Source organism: Saimiri boliviensis, chromosome 15 (assembly GCF_048565385.1).
Source record: "Saimiri boliviensis isolate mSaiBol1 chromosome 15, mSaiBol1.pri, whole genome shotgun sequence".
Lineage (NCBI taxonomy): Eukaryota > Metazoa > Chordata > Mammalia > Primates > Cebidae > Saimiri > Saimiri boliviensis.
In genome coordinates this window covers 79,472,065-79,487,877 of record NC_133463.1, presented here as the reverse complement: position 1 = coordinate 79,487,877, position 15,813 = coordinate 79,472,065, and the positions used below count along the sequence as shown (strand labels likewise).

Genomic DNA, 15,813 nt, shown 5'->3' with positions numbered 1-15,813 from the left:
CCTTATATTAGAACAATTTATAATCCTTTGGATATATACTCAGTAATGGGATTGCTGGGTCAAATGGAATTTCTATTTCTAGGTCCTTGAGGAATCGCCACACTGTCTTCCACAATGGTTGAACTAATTTACACTCCTGCAAATGTGTAAAAGTGTTCCTACTTCTTCACATCCTCTCCAGCATTTGTTGTCTCCAGATTTTTTAATGATTGCCATTCTAACTGGTGTGAGATTGTATCTCAATGTGGTTTTGATTTGCATTTCTCTAATGACCAGTGATCGTGAGCATTTTTTTATATGTTTGTTGACCTCATATATGTCTTTTTTTGAAAAGTGTCTGTTCATATCCTTAGCCCACTTTTGAATGGGTTTGTTTTTTTCTTGTAAATCTGTTTTAGTTCTTTGCAGATTCTATTAGCCCTTTGTCAGATGAGTGACTGGAAAAATTTTTTCCCATTCTGTTGGTTGCTGATTCACTTAGGATGATTTTTAAGACCCTCTCCCTGCCTTAGGTGGCTCTCTTTTATTTCCTAGAGCTACCTGGAAGCCAACCTTGTCTTCTGGTCTGTGCTGGAAAGGCCTGCAGACAACACACACCTCCTTCCCAGGGCTGTTTCCCCTTTAACAGGCTGAAGAACTGATCTGTAAAAATGGCCAAATTTTAGGGTGTTGATGGAGTGAATTGTCTCTGACAGTCCCTCAGAGACTCAGGCATGGGGTTGGCGACCACAGCTGTTATAGTTCAGGCTCTGGCTTCCACTACCAGGGTTCACACCTCAGCCTTACCACTTGCACCAATTATTATCTGAAGCAAATGACTAAACTTCAAGCTTCAGCTTCTGTGTCTACAAAATGCTTGTCTTATAGTGTCTACCATATTGAGCTATTGTGAAGACTAAATGAATTCAAATTTGCAAGGTATGCTGAATGATTTCTGGCACATATTAAGTGCTCTGCTCAACAAATGCTAGCCAACACTTCTCCAGCCAGGCTCATTTACCTGCACATACGAGACCTTTACCTATGTTTTTCGTATATACCCAGTACATTGTGGCAAAATATTCAACCTGCTTCATGCATTGTTCAGTATTTATTTGCTAAATTATACTCCTGTCTCCTGATTGGGCTTTGTTTTCTCAGAATATCAAAGAGCTTCTTCAGATCCTAGCCAGCTCTTGCTTAGACCCCCACCTTCCTATACTCAAATTCCAGGGCTACCATTTTGGAGCTGTTTAACTTTAGACATGTTACTTAACTTCTCTGATCCCAAGCTCCCTCATATGTAAAAAAAATAGTAATAGCTCCTTCCTCACTGAAATTAAATAAGAACATATACGAAAGGCACTTTGTAAAGTGTTCCACACTTAATATGAACTCAATTACAGTAAGTTATACTTGTTATTATTTAGTCTCCCAGTTTCAGTTTTAACATCCTCCAAAATTTATGATGAAACATCAGTCCTAAAGACAAACCAGGGTAAAAGATCCACAAAAGAAAGTATTGAAAATATCCAGATGGAAATCAGTCAGTCCTGGATTGCAACACATCATTCCTTCATTTCCTGTCTAAATGTTTAAAAGAAAATGAACTCAAGGCACAGACCCAGTGGTCACTTTCCCAGAGCTGGTCTTTCCACACACACAATCATACTTGAGTGGATGCTTCAGGGAGACCCAGAAATAAGTGGAAGTACCTTTTCTCTGCTCTGAATAGAGCAGGCCTCTTTTAGCCTTCAACAGCTTGGACCGCAGACTGTGGGGATGTTCCTTGTACAAAATGTGCTATCAAGAAAATATAGTGCATGTTCCTGTGGTACCAGAAAACACACAGTGAGTGCAGAGTGGCGAGGATGGGCCCCTCAGGGCTCCCCCAGGGAGCTATCCCCATTTCACACCTCCACTCTAGGGCGGTAGACCCTTAAAACACAAATCCTATGTCAATGGGGAAGCTGGCTCAGTGAGTCTTGACAACTTTCAACTTTTTGGCATCAAATAGCAGTGCCCACACTATGTCTATCACTCCAGCTTCATGGATGCCCTTTCCACTCCTGGAGTTAGGGGAGTGAGAGGGAGAAAGGGAGGAGGGAGTCTTTCTATTCCAGAAGAATTCATAGAGCACTTCACCTCAAAGTCACAACTTTTCTCTTCTCGAATATCACAAAACTGGACCAAAGAGGTGGGCAATTAGAATTCACTCATGTTATTGTGTCAACTCAGTTAGATTCAGCAAGTGTATGAAGCACTGGGATGCTGGGCCCTGTGCAAGGAGATAGAGACAGTGGACACAGCTCTGCCCTGGGGGAGTTCAGATTGTGGTAGGTTGATGGACATATAAAAAGGAGATCAAAGTTCAGTGTTATACATGATCATCAGGTCATTGACGTGAAGTGGAGGTTTCCTCATGCCAGCCTGTGTACCCACTGCAGCAGATCACCTTGGGAGCTTCCTAAAAATAAAGTTCCCCAAGACCACATCCACGGATATTTGTATTCAGTAAGTCTGAGTAGGGCCAAAGGATCTGCATTTTTTTTAACTAGAACTTGCTGGAAACCATCTTTGTCTCTTCTCTTTTCTATGTATTCCACCAAAAAAAAAAATCTATCATCAAATCCTGTTGTCTCTTCCTTTGGAATATATTTGGTGTGTGGCCCTATTATCATCACCTGCATAATTACCACTGTGGTCCAAGCCAAAATCTCTTTTCAAGGAGGCTTTTGGAAGAGGCCTCTCACTTGTCTCCCTCACTGTCCTTGCCGTGCTACCGTCTGTTTTCTTCACAGTAGCCACAGTGTCCCTTGAAACATGGACAGTGGGCCATGTTTCCCATTGTTAAGAACTTTGCAGGGCCTTCCCATCTCATGGAGAGAAAAGCTAATACTGTTACCAGGGCTTCAAAACCCTCCATGGTCTGGCCCTTTGAGACCTTTCAGAGTCTGCCTCTGACAGCTTGCCCCCAGGCTTGCACAAGGCTCTGTGCTTCAGCCACAGTGGGCCTCATGCTGGGCTGGAGTGGGTTCTTGCCTCTCTTGCCTCAGAGCCTTGGAACTTTTCTGTGCCTAGAATGCTCTTCCCAGATGAGGATGATTCCCTCACTTGCTTCAGATCATTGCTCAAATGGTTTCTTATCAGACAGGCCTTCTCTGAACTCCCTTTGCGTTACTGGTCTTACCTCTGTACCATCACTTTCCATCCTCTTTACGCTGCTGTATTATCCTTTGTGGCATTCTCACACTCTCATATTACCACCGCCACCAGGTGTTCAATATTCCTTGGTTTACTTGTTTATTGCCCATCTCCCACCACTAGAATGACAGCAGCACATTATCTGCTTTGTACACTGCCAGTTTACAAAACTGTGCCTGACACATAGAATTCATTCCACCAATAATTTCAAATGTCTTAATTAATAGAAGTCAGGGATTAGGAAGGCTTCTAAAATATAGTTTACAAATGTGTAAGGGCAGGAGAAAAAATGATTAATAAATATTTCTCGAATGTCTCATACCTAGCACATCAACTCTGGATCAGAGGTGGCTTACCGATATGGTGAGACCCGAGGCATCATCTCCAAATGCACATAACCCTTCGTGGAACTACAAATCTACTACTGCCGCAATGGAGTGATATTTCCTCCAAAACGTTTACTAAAAATTAGTAATACTTGAGCAGTGTAGGCATTTTTTGATAATCACTTGATACTAAAACATGTACACTTATTTTTAAAGTTATTTGTGAGGTCAATTACTGGCCAAGATCAAGACACTCTATCTGAATAGTGTGTTCTGCATTCTTTTCTTTTCCACTGGTCCCAGACCTCAGGATTTGTTCTACTGGCTGCATGAGTTTTGAACATCCTGCTCTCTTTCTCAGATTCTCAGTCCTCTTTTGGAGTCTGCAAATGCCCTCAGGAATGAAAAAGCTCCAAATGCTAGGGTCACCTGTCTATGTGTAGATCTTGACACCTTATGAGTTTGTACTGCCTTGTTAGATCTCCACAAATGAGTTACTTGAATAAGTTATTCTTCCTATTTCAATACACACATAGGCACACACATTACACAAGTGTGTAAACTTTGTGCATGCAAACTTATGTATTTCTTTTTACTTATATATGTAATATATATATATATATCTTTTTTCTTATTTTAAGCATTAGGATCACACTGAATTTATAGATTTGTATGTTAAGTGCAGTTTAAAATATTACATTTTACCTAATTCATCAGAGATTTGCTAATGTCATTAAGTATATTTTTTATTTTTGAGATGGAGTTCTTGCTCTGTCACCCAGGCTGGAGTGCAGTGGCGTGATCTCAGCTCACTGCAACCTCTACCTCCTGGGTTCAAGAGATTCTCTGGTCTCAGCCTTTCAAGTAGCTAGGACTACAGGCACATGCCGCTATAACCAACTAATTTTTTTTGCATTTTTAGTGGAAATGTGGTTTCACCATATTGGACAGGCTGATCTCGAACTCCTGACCTCACAGTCTGCCTGCCTTGGCTTCCCAAAGAGTTGGGATTACAGATGTGGGCCACCATGCCAGGCCATCATTAAGTATTTTTAAATGCAATTTTATATACTTTTATTTACACGGACCACAATTTATTCAGCCATCTCCCTTACTGTTAAAAATATGCAGTTTCCATTTATAATTTTTTCATGAATAAAGATACAATGAATATTCCCTAACAGAAATTTCTAATGTTCTGTCTGATGATCTCCTAAAGACAGGTTTCTAGAGGTTGGGTCAGTAGGTCAAAAGAAACGAGTCCAATTTTGCAACTTGTTGCCAATTTTCTCCTCATAAATATTATAGTAAAGTTTTTTCATATCATCAAGGTATCAGATTGGTTTTGTTAATAAGAACCAGTTATCTTTGAGACTTTGCTCACATTTTTTCTGCTTAGATTAGAGCAGTATTCCCCTTTATTTTCTTTTCCTCTTTTTATAACCTCATTTCCCACATTCAGCTCTAATCCACTGGCATTTATCTTTGCATAGAGCATGAGGTGACTATCAGTCCGTTTTCTTCCCTGTGGTCGACCAATTATCCTTTTTGGGAAAATTTTCTTTCCCATTAAACCTTTGATTCTGGAGCTACATGTGTCATGTACAGGCTTGTTATGATTTTTATTGACTATTTGTATGCCATATACTCTACTTTATTCCATTAAATTTGCAGTTGTGATTTTTTTCTGGTGTGACAGTTTTAATTATCATAGCATTATAGTACACGTTACCCTCTGGTTGGTCAAGACCCCACTCTAATCTCTTATGCTAAAAATTTCTTTGGTACTCTAACTCATGTATTCTTTCACATATACTTTTAAATTGTCTTTCAAGTTCCAAATAAAAATTCCATATGGGATTTTGATTGTAATAATATTAAAGCTGTAAAGCATCTTGAGTCATATATATATAGTTATATATAACTACTAACATAGTTAATGATAGTATTTTTTAGAGAAATACCTCTTTTCTTTATCTTTTGTAAAGTCATTTACTTTTGTTCTTTCTAGCTCTCTTGCATTTGTTAGAATTGTAGTTTAAGAATAGTTTTGGTGTTTTACTAACACTATTCTAAGATCATTGTTCTGGTATATTTTATGAATTATGATTACTGGTACGTGGGAAAGCTTGCCATTCATTCATTTCTTCATTCATCAAACTTACGGAACTTATTAAGTGCTGAACTCTTAATTGACACTATGCTGAGCATCATTTACTGTGCTGGATGCTAGTTGTCTATTAGTGGCTAAAACAAACATCATCTCTGTATCATTAGAACTCACAATCCAGTGTGGCAGATAGGCATCAACTAACCAAGCAAGCAAATAACTATATAATTACAATTTGCAATAAATTCACAGGGTGCAGGAATAAAGTATAGCAGGGATATCCTACTTTGATACAGTGATCAGGGAGTATCTGTCTGAGAAAACTATAATAAAGCCAAGAACAGAAGGATAAGAGGAATCAGCAAGGCAAGTATAGAGAGCAGTGTTTGAAGAAGAGGAAACAACATTTGAATGTCCCAGAAATGGTAAAAACCTAATGAATAAACAGAAAGTAACAGAAATCATTTAGTTAGAACAAAATGAGTAAGTGAAGTAATAAAGATAGTACAAAATGGCCTTGAAGACAATCAAACAATCCTTACTGTAATGATGAGGAGTTTACATTTTACACTTTTTAACAATAAATTTATCTACAAATTATATATATAATTTATCTAGTTATCTGTTTAATGTATTATAATATAATAGGTACACTACATGCACATATATGAAAACCAAAAAGGTAGAGACTAAAACCTCAGGCTTCAGTTTCTGTCCCCAGAATTACCCAATAACTTACTGAGTGTGTCTGTGCATTTAAAAATGATAGCAGACGTTAGTTCTTTCCTTCTCCCTCACCCAGTTTTCAACTGGATGGATTTATGATATGACCAATCCTCTGTTTAAGGCCTTTTATTTCTAATTATTTATTATTGTAAACAATGTTATTATATCCTTTGATCTTTGCACATGGGTGATCATATTTATGAAATAAGACTACAGAATTAGAGTACCTGAACGCATGAGTATAAATACTGTCAATTTTTATAGATATTGCCAAATTTACACATTCACCAACTAGGTATGAGAGTGACTCTTTCCCCCACAACCTAGCCAGCATAAAATGTTAGTAATCTGGGAAGGTGGTATTAAAATCATAATGGGAGACCATTCTGTATCCATTGGGTTAGCACTGAGTATTCCCACTCCACACCCCAGAGTAGCCTTTGCACGTGTGATCCAGGAACATACCCAAAATGTTCAGAGCAGCATTTTCCACAAGAGCCTGGGAGTGGAAATAATCAGAATGTCCACGAGTGGTGAACAGATAAATATTTTGTGGTGTATTAAATACTACTTAGCAGTAAAAATAAAGGAACTATCAATGAATGCCTCAAAATGAATAAAGAAAATAATGTTTAGTAAAAAAGGATAATTCCAATGATATAAAATTTATTAACAACTGAAGTCAAACTAAACAATCTGAGGGATTTTCAAAAAGTTCATCCCCACCTGACTTCACAGGACCATTGATTGCTCACAGTTGTTTATTTAGCTGTATTTAAATGATGGATTTATGGTAAGATAATATGAAATCAAAACCTTTTGCACCAAAATAAACTGATACAAACATTGCAACGTGTCTGAACAGGATTCAACTCAAGATACTAAAAAGGATAATCACTTACAAAAGATATCACTTACAAAAGAGCCCCTATTACAGCAACATGAATTCCGCTAAAATTGAAGTAAGGACAAACATCAAATTTATGGGGAAGCTTTAGTGGAAGAATTGTGAACTCATTGGTGCTTTACAAAATTTCATAGAAAGAATGCCCCAGAGAAATCAGTTTACAAATGGGTCACTCATTTTAAGAAAGAATGAGATGATGTTGAATTTGTAAAGCCCACAGGGCAGACAACCCACATCAATCTGTGAAGAAAAAGTTAATTGTACCCATGTCCTAATAAAAGAAGACCAACTATTAATGGTAGAAACAATAGCCAATATCACTGACATCTTAATTAGTTCAGCTTACACAATTCTGACTGAACAATGAAAGTTGATCAAACTTTCTACTTGATGGGTGCTAAAATCTGTGTGCCCAAATAAGCTGTAGACAAGAGCAGAGCTTTCAGTGAACATTTTAAACAAATGGGGTCAAGATCCTCAAGTGTTTCTTTGAAACATTGTAACAGGAGATGAAACCTGGTTTTCAAAATAAATATGTGCCAAAAAGAATTTCTAGTATCTAATTACTGATTAGCATGTTTGTATTAGTCTGTTTCCATGCCTCTGATAAAGACATACCTGAGACTGGGTAATTTATAAAGAAAAAGTGATTTAATAGACTCACAGCTCCACGTGCTGGGGAGACCTCACAATCATGGCAAAAGGAGAAAGGCGCATCTTACATGGTGGCAGGCAAGAAAGAATGAGAGTCAAGCGAAAGAAGCAACCTCTTATAAAACCACCAGATCTCATGAGACTTGTTCACTACCATGAGAACAGTATGGGGGAAACCATCCTCATGATTTAATTTTCTCCTGCTGAGTCTCTCCCACAATGCCTGAGAATTATGGGAGCTACAATGCAAGATGAAATTTGGGTGTGGACACAGCCAAACCATACCAATGTTTTATTTCAAGGTCATTAATCATATGAGCTATTCAAATTATCTCAATCTTTGCTGACTTTTTAATCTGTTTGATATATAAACTGCTGAAAATTGTGTTAAGAGACCACTATGACTATAGACTTATAAATACATAGACTTTTATCATATTTTGCAGTGTATATTTTGAGGCTATGTTATTAAATATGTACATGTTCACAATTTTTATGTATTTCTAGTGTATTGAACCCTTTATTATTGTGTAGTGACCCTAATTATCTCAGTAATGACTTTTTCAAAAAGTTTTCTTTAGTCTGGTATTTATACAACAAAGCCAGCCTTATTTTGTTTTGACTTCTAAACTTTTATATCAATATATTTTATGACTATATGTTATAAATAAGAAATGGAATATTTCTTTTTATCTAATCTGAAAATCTTTATCATAACTGAAGAATAATACATCCCCTATATGTAACATCTTTCTCTGTTTTCAAGATTTTCTTTGGTTTTTAGCATTTTGATTAAGATATTCCCAGATATAGTTTTGTTCACATTTATCCTATGTAGAGTTTGCTGAACCTACATAGGATATTGAACCTGTAAATTGAACCTGTAAATATGTATCTTCATAAAATTTATAAAATTGGCTTATTTCTTTAAACGTATTAGTTTAGCCCCATTCTCTCTTTCCTTTCCTTCTGAGAATCCATTTATATGTATGTTTGGCCTTTCAATGTTGCCACATAAACTACTAGAACCATTTTATAAATCATTCAAAAAATTTTTTGGCTGGACATAGTGGCTCACACATGTAATCCCAGCACTCTGGGAGGCAAGGCAGGAGGACCACCTGAGGTCAGGACTTTGAGACCAGCCTGGCCAACACAGGAAAAACCTATCTCTACTGAAAATGAAAAAATTAGCCAGGTGTGGTGGTGCACACCTGTAATCCCAGCTAGTTGGGAGGCTGGGCAGGAGAATTGCTTGAATCTGGGAGGCAGAGGTTGCAGTGAGCTGCACTCCCACCTGGGTGATAGAGTGAGAACCTGCCTCAAAATATTTTTATATAGGCCAGGCACAGTTGCTCATACCTGTAATCCCAGCACTTTGAGAGGCCAAGGCAGATGGGTCATTTGTGGTCGGGATTTTGAGTCTGGATTTTGAGACCTAGCCTGGCCAACACGGTGAACCCTGTCTCTACTAAAAATACAAAAATTAGCTGGGTGTGGTGGTATGCACATGTAGTCCCAGCTACTCTGGAGGCTGAGACAGTAGAACCACTTGAACCCAGAAGGCAGAGGTTGCAGTGCATCAGTATTAAACTACTGCACTCCAGCCTGGGCTATAGAGTGAGACTCCATCTCAGAAATACATATGTATATAAAATATACATTTATTTATTAATTTATACATATTAATAAATACTATATATAAAAATACTATTTATATATTTATATATCTTTATTTATATGTATTTATATTTTTTTCAAACTGGGTATATTCTATTGGCATATTTTCAGACTTACTGACTCTTCTGTCATCTACATTCTGCTATCAATAACAAGTTGTTTCAGATATTTTGTTTTTCAGTTATGAAATTTTCCTTTTTTGTAGTTTCTATTTCTTTTCTTATTTCTTATCTTTTTATTCACTGCTAGAATATTTACTTTCAGTGAATTTCATTCACCGCTAGAATATCACTGAGCAAAATTGTAAGAACTACTATAATCTCGGCCTGCTGATTCCAACATCTGGATCAGATTAGATATATGTTGACTATCTTTTCTCTTGAGATTGAGTCACATTTTAACGTTTTTTTAATGTCACATAATTCTGTGCTATGTTGTGGGCATTGTGAATGCTATATAGTTAAGACTGAATTCTCTTACATTCCCCAGGAAATGGTGATTTTTGTTTTGTTCTGCTTCACTTCAGCAGGTAATTAACTTCATTGAAATCAAAAGAAAGTCTTTTGTCTTTCGGACTGCAGTTCAAATATCAGTTCAGTTATTTTATCTTTAACTCAATTGCTTACTGTCCTCCCTGTGCACATGTGGTTCAGATAAGAGGTTATGAAACAATTTCAGGTTTCCCTTCACTGGATTCTTTTCTTTTTGGAATTTTCCTCCCACTTTCCAGAAGCTACAGTGGTCTGGAATTCTGTTCTTTGCTTCTTTAAGCCACCTGAGTTTTCTATTTGAGTTATAGCTACCACATATAGCACAAGCTGTGACCTGTTCTCAGGCTAAAGCCATAAAAATAAAGGTATTCATACTATGTTGTTCACTTCTTTCATAGAAGAATCTTACACATGTCTAGTCTCTAATACCACAACCTGATTTTTAGAAGAGATGTACACACACAAAAAAAATCCTATGGACATGAAGTCAACACCAGAATAAGGGATACAGTAGGAAAAACAAATAGGAGTGTGAGGGGAAATCACGAATTCCAATTTGGAGAGGTTAAGATAAAAGAATTTTTTGGACATCCTGATTGGGTGGATGTTACAAGAACTTAAAAGTGGCTTTGGCATCAACCTGACACCAAAGACCTGAGAACACCCGAAGTTTCAATATAGTAGTCAATGTATTCAAAGTTAAAGATATTCATTGGATTCCTTTTCTTTTTCTTTTAGTCTCTTCTCTTTATTTCCACCAGATTCACCTGTCCCTTATAAAGGCCAAAAGCTTTTGCTGGTGAAGGGGAAAGAGAGAAGGTGGAGTGAAGAAGTCAGCCAGATCCCCTCTTTTTCACAGCAGGTTTCCGGTCAAGGCTCCAGTCTAAACCTGGAGAGAAGCCTTAAATTGGAGAAAGTGGCGAAGGGGGCCCTCTCCAAAAGGATGACATTTGCCTCAAGATCTGAATGAAGGGCATAGTTCTCCAAACGTGTAATTAAACATGTGGATTACTACATGAGGATTTACCTTTGAAATTTATATTAATTTATGTATTTTATTGTTGCTTCTGCTTCTAATAGCTTTTGTTTTAAGCACCTGACCAGACTGTGTTTGTTTTAGGTTGTGGCCCAGGCAGTGTTATTCATGTGTATGAACACAGCTGGAATCTTCATCAGTTACCTGTCAGACCGGGCCCAGCGCCAAGCTTTCCTGGAGACTCGGAGGTGTGTGGAGGCCAGGCTGCGCCTAGAGACAGAGAACCAAAGACAGGTACCAAATGAAAAGGCTGAATGTTTTAGTTAGCCAGTCTCTAAATTAACGGAGCTACTGCTTTACTCCCAAACAGGTCCTGACTTGCAAGTATTCTCTTAAAGTTTATGTCACGGGATTCCAAAGTCTGAAATAGTTGCATTAGACTTGCAGGTCAAAATGGATTGGTCTTATTCTCCACACTCAGTTCATCGTTCCCCATAATAAATAAAGTTATTATAGTCACAAATTTATTTTCTGGCACCTTTCACTGACATCTATGTTTGTGAACAAGGTCATGGTTCCTCAAAATCATTAGCATACTCATCTTTGACCCTCTTTCTTTTAAACTGTAAATGTGTTATTTCAGATAAATTTTTTTACTGTCTAGCAATTCAGATCAGAGTAACTGCACAGAAGAACCTTTACACATGTCTAGTCTCTAATATCACAATCTAACTTTTAGAAGAGATGTACATGAAAAAATCCTGTGGACATAAATCCAACACCAGAATAAGGGATACAGGAGGCGAAGCAAGGTGGATTGTGGGGGGCAATAATTAGCTCCAATCTGGAGAGGTTAAAAGAATCTTTTGGACATCCTGATCGGGTGGATGTTATAGGAACTTAAAAGTAGCTTTGGCCTCAAATAATATATTTCTCCAAAATTAAATTTAGTTTCAAAGAATAAAGATTTGTCCCTATTAAAGTTGTTTATATATTTTAAATCCATTCATGTCTTCGGTTCTGAAAATAATTTTCCAAGAGGAGTATCAGGAATGTGTTGAAAATTGGTTTTAGCATCAACTTACAGCATCCCAAGTTTATATTTTCTTGGGAATTTTATGCTTCTAGATATATTATTTCTACAATACTAGACCCTTTTCTCGTTTTTTAACTAGGTCATTTTTCTTAAAGTTGTCTTATAACTTATAATACAGTGCATTTATCATTTAAGACTTTAGGCAATAATAGCTTGCAAAATTAAAAAGAAAGTAGCAGAGAAAGACTCAACATTTTCTTCATGATTAATTTGTATCAAATCACCAGGAAGTCATGGATCTTTAAAATGAGTGAGCCAGGTCTGTGTGATAGTGGATAAGGCAGACAGGTAAGGCACACCTGCCAGGACTCAACTCTCACTGCCATCTGCTGTCTCCAGAGCACAGGGGAAAATACTGAGTTTTCAGATCCTACTTTGAGTTTTCAGGATTCAGAATAAGGAATTTCCAAGTTATTGCCTAAAATAATTCTGGAATCTCATAGTAGTTTCTCTGAATAGCCCATGGAATAATTAAGAAAAATAACTTTGAGAAAAAAATACCTTGTACAATAAACATGAGTATCTCCCAGGACTATTGTATTATGTTCCTGTGTAACACAGATCAGTTGCCACACTGGCATGTCACTCTTTCCATGGGATCTGTGCCAATTCAGAGAATGCTGCCATGTTAATAATTTATTGAATGTTCTAAATGCTTTATCACAACAAGAGCTGAAATTGTGGGTGAGTTGTTGGGGATGGCTCTTATTTAGAGTTTACGATATATTGGAGATACTAAAAAAAATGCCTTACCACCTGCATAAGATTTTTTGCTTCTTTTCCCATCCTTCAAGTTGGGTATCTTGGAATCACTATGATCTAATAATCTAAAATTGTAGAGGAATCATTAACCATTCTCCCTAATCTTTTTTTTAAGTTGGGAGAAGGAAGAAGAAAATATAATATTTAGAGGTAAGAGAAAGCGATAACTAGAATGTAATGAAATGATCACTACAGTTTGTGTCATGGCTCTTATTACTTCTTAGTTGAGCCACCTAAGCTATTTAACTCTCCACATAGGTTCCTTTTTTATACTTGGGGCAATATCTTTCTCTTCTGCATTACATTTGTTTCAAATGAGATACTATGTAGAAAGCAATAAAAACATATAAGTCAGTTTCATTGATTTCTTGGATAAAATACAAGAAAAGACTATCCTTTGTGGAAGGTTCTTTATTTCTAGGATTAAGTAAAATATTGTGGAGGCTTCTTTCAGTCTTATGTTCACAACTATGATAAAATATTTGTGGTATGTTGACCACCCTTTATTTATCCAAGGGTATTGCCTGAGATAGCTGACTACATTATCAGTGCTAAAGTTACTTTCCACTGGCATTTGATCTCTGCTTCAGGTTTCCATTATCCTTGAGAACTTCCTCAGTAATAAATGGGCAGTGTAGTCTGGCAGAGAAGACATAGGCTTTCAAATGAAATTGCCCTGGATTGATAATTTTTGCTTAGTTACTATTTTAGTGAGCTTGAGCAAGCTCTGAGTCTTAGTTTCTCCATCTATGGTGTGGGAATAATAACATCCTTCCTGAAAAGTCTCCTTAGTGGTTAGAATTCCTTTGTGTGAGATGCCCTTGCAAGTCAGTGAAGAGTTTCTATTAGCATTATTGAGTATAATGATTTATATGAGTCAGTCAACATAGTTCAGTCCCAAGAGGACTCATGTGAAAATATATTATGGATTGACTTAGCTCAGCTGAAATAACTTAGGGTTATTTATATGGAGGTAAATCAGGATGATGGCTCTCCTTAAGTACATAGCAACCAGAATCATTATTAGGTCCCATACATATCTTTTAAAATATCATGTGTCATTGACAAATGAATTCCCATTTACCTCTTATCAGAACTAATTACAACACCATAACAGTTAAAAAATTCTATATCCTGTGGATACACTATAAAAACCTAAGTAACAGCAGATACCTTTTCCTTGGATAATGATCCTAAATAAGATTGACGGCAACTTTTTTGAAATTATAAATGAAGAATCAAATAGGTTAGATTCCATAGAAATGACCAGGTTTTGTGGGATTTTTCAAGCACTCATGATTTTTATCTCATGGTAGGATACAAAAAAATTTTTAATCACTTAATTTGCTCAACCACTAATTAATTTATTTATGGAGGGTCTATTATGTGTCAGGGGCTCTGCTGAGCATTGGGAATTTAATGCTGACTAGCAATTCGTTCCTGGCCTTAAAGAGTTTACCAGGTGTAGAAGAAGAGGGATGACTACACAGATACGTATGGCAATAGTGTATGGGTCGAACCTAACCTGGAGGCTTGTAGAAGACTCTCTAAAAAATATATTGCCTGAGCTGACATGTGAATAGGATTTAGTTCAGTGGAGAAGCAGTAGAGAGTACACCATAAAAAGCAAAGAACGCATGCAAAAATCTTGAAGGAAGAGAGAATGTAGTTTGTTGGAAGGATTTATGAGAATTCCCATGATCATTCATTCATTTATTCATCTATCTATCACCCATTCCTGCTGTAGCTACAGAGACAAATAAGACTTAGTCTACTCTGAATTGTATCTGGAAGACGAGTGGAACTTTAATTATTAGAAGAGAAGGAAGAAAGAAATTAGCAAAGATACTGATAACAAGATATGTATGACCCATTAAAGAACAGCAATGCCAGGCACTAGGTTTTCTCTGATACCCTGCAGCAAACTGTGAACCTCTTAAGTGGAACATTAATGCTTTCCATTCAATAGCATATATTTCTTGAGTGTTAACTATGTGCAAGGCATTATTCAAAGTGCTATGTACTCAAAGTGAAGAAATTCTTGACAGTTCTCTAATACAGCATGCCACTCTAGATCTCAGTCATCGCAAGTCTCTTTCCCCAAACTGCTATTTCACCACCCTGTGCCATTTATTAATAGTTCTGGGAAATCCACCTCCCTCCTAACGTGTCTCTACTCCTTTGCCTCAGCGTCCCTTTCTCCATGAGGCTTGCTTTTGCCTCCCAGGTAGAGTTGAAACGGTTTTCTTGTGCTTGCGGCATGCCATGGTAGTTAAGTCTATTAAAGAATGTGTCCTGCTTTATGACATATACTCGTCTGTGTTTCTCTGTGTCCACAACCTCTCAAGACTAGTTAAAGGCAGCTACTCTATATAATTCAACTGATTATCTGGTTTTTATCTAGCATAGTGGCTGAAATGTAGGATCTTCTGAGTAATCTTTATTTAACTAATTACATTGAATTCAAACTTTGGTTCCTATCTTCACTTCTGTGTACATGAATATTGTGACTCCTTTGTGTAAAAATAAAGCTATCTGTGCCCAGTGTAACCTCCATTAAAAAACTGAGTAGGAAGAGCACTTTTACCCGATTCAGGAGAGACTGGGACAGGCTGAGCATACGTCTTAAGCAGACTTGCTAGGGGAATTTTCCATCTGGAAGCTACATCTTGAAGCATCTTTCTTTAGGGAGTTAAATTCTAATTATTGTAGTTTTCATAATCCTGCTTCTTCTCCCAAATGATGCACATGGCCCATATTTATTTTAAATATTAAAATGAATTAATTGTTTTTCTTTCAGCTTGGAGAATTGTATAAACCTCCTTATGGTAATCATGGCATTTCGAGGTGTCTCAGAAGCTCTGGGGCCACTGGAACAAAATTTCTGATGATACCATATGTT

General features: G+C 37.0%; 1 protein-coding gene across 3 annotated transcripts in view; it reads left to right on the top strand.

Moving 5' to 3' along the window:
* ADCY8 (adenylate cyclase 8) overlaps positions 1–15,813 on the top strand; it is a 276,013-nt gene that overhangs the window by 42,617 nt on the left and 217,583 nt on the right. For all 3 annotated transcript variants that reach the window (XM_039464343.2, XM_039464342.2, XM_039464341.2), the window contains exon 2: positions 11,198–11,347. In XM_039464343.2, coding sequence (XP_039320277.2) covers positions 11,198–11,347 — 150 coding nt within the window. The remainder of the gene's footprint in view (positions 1–11,197; positions 11,348–15,813) is intronic.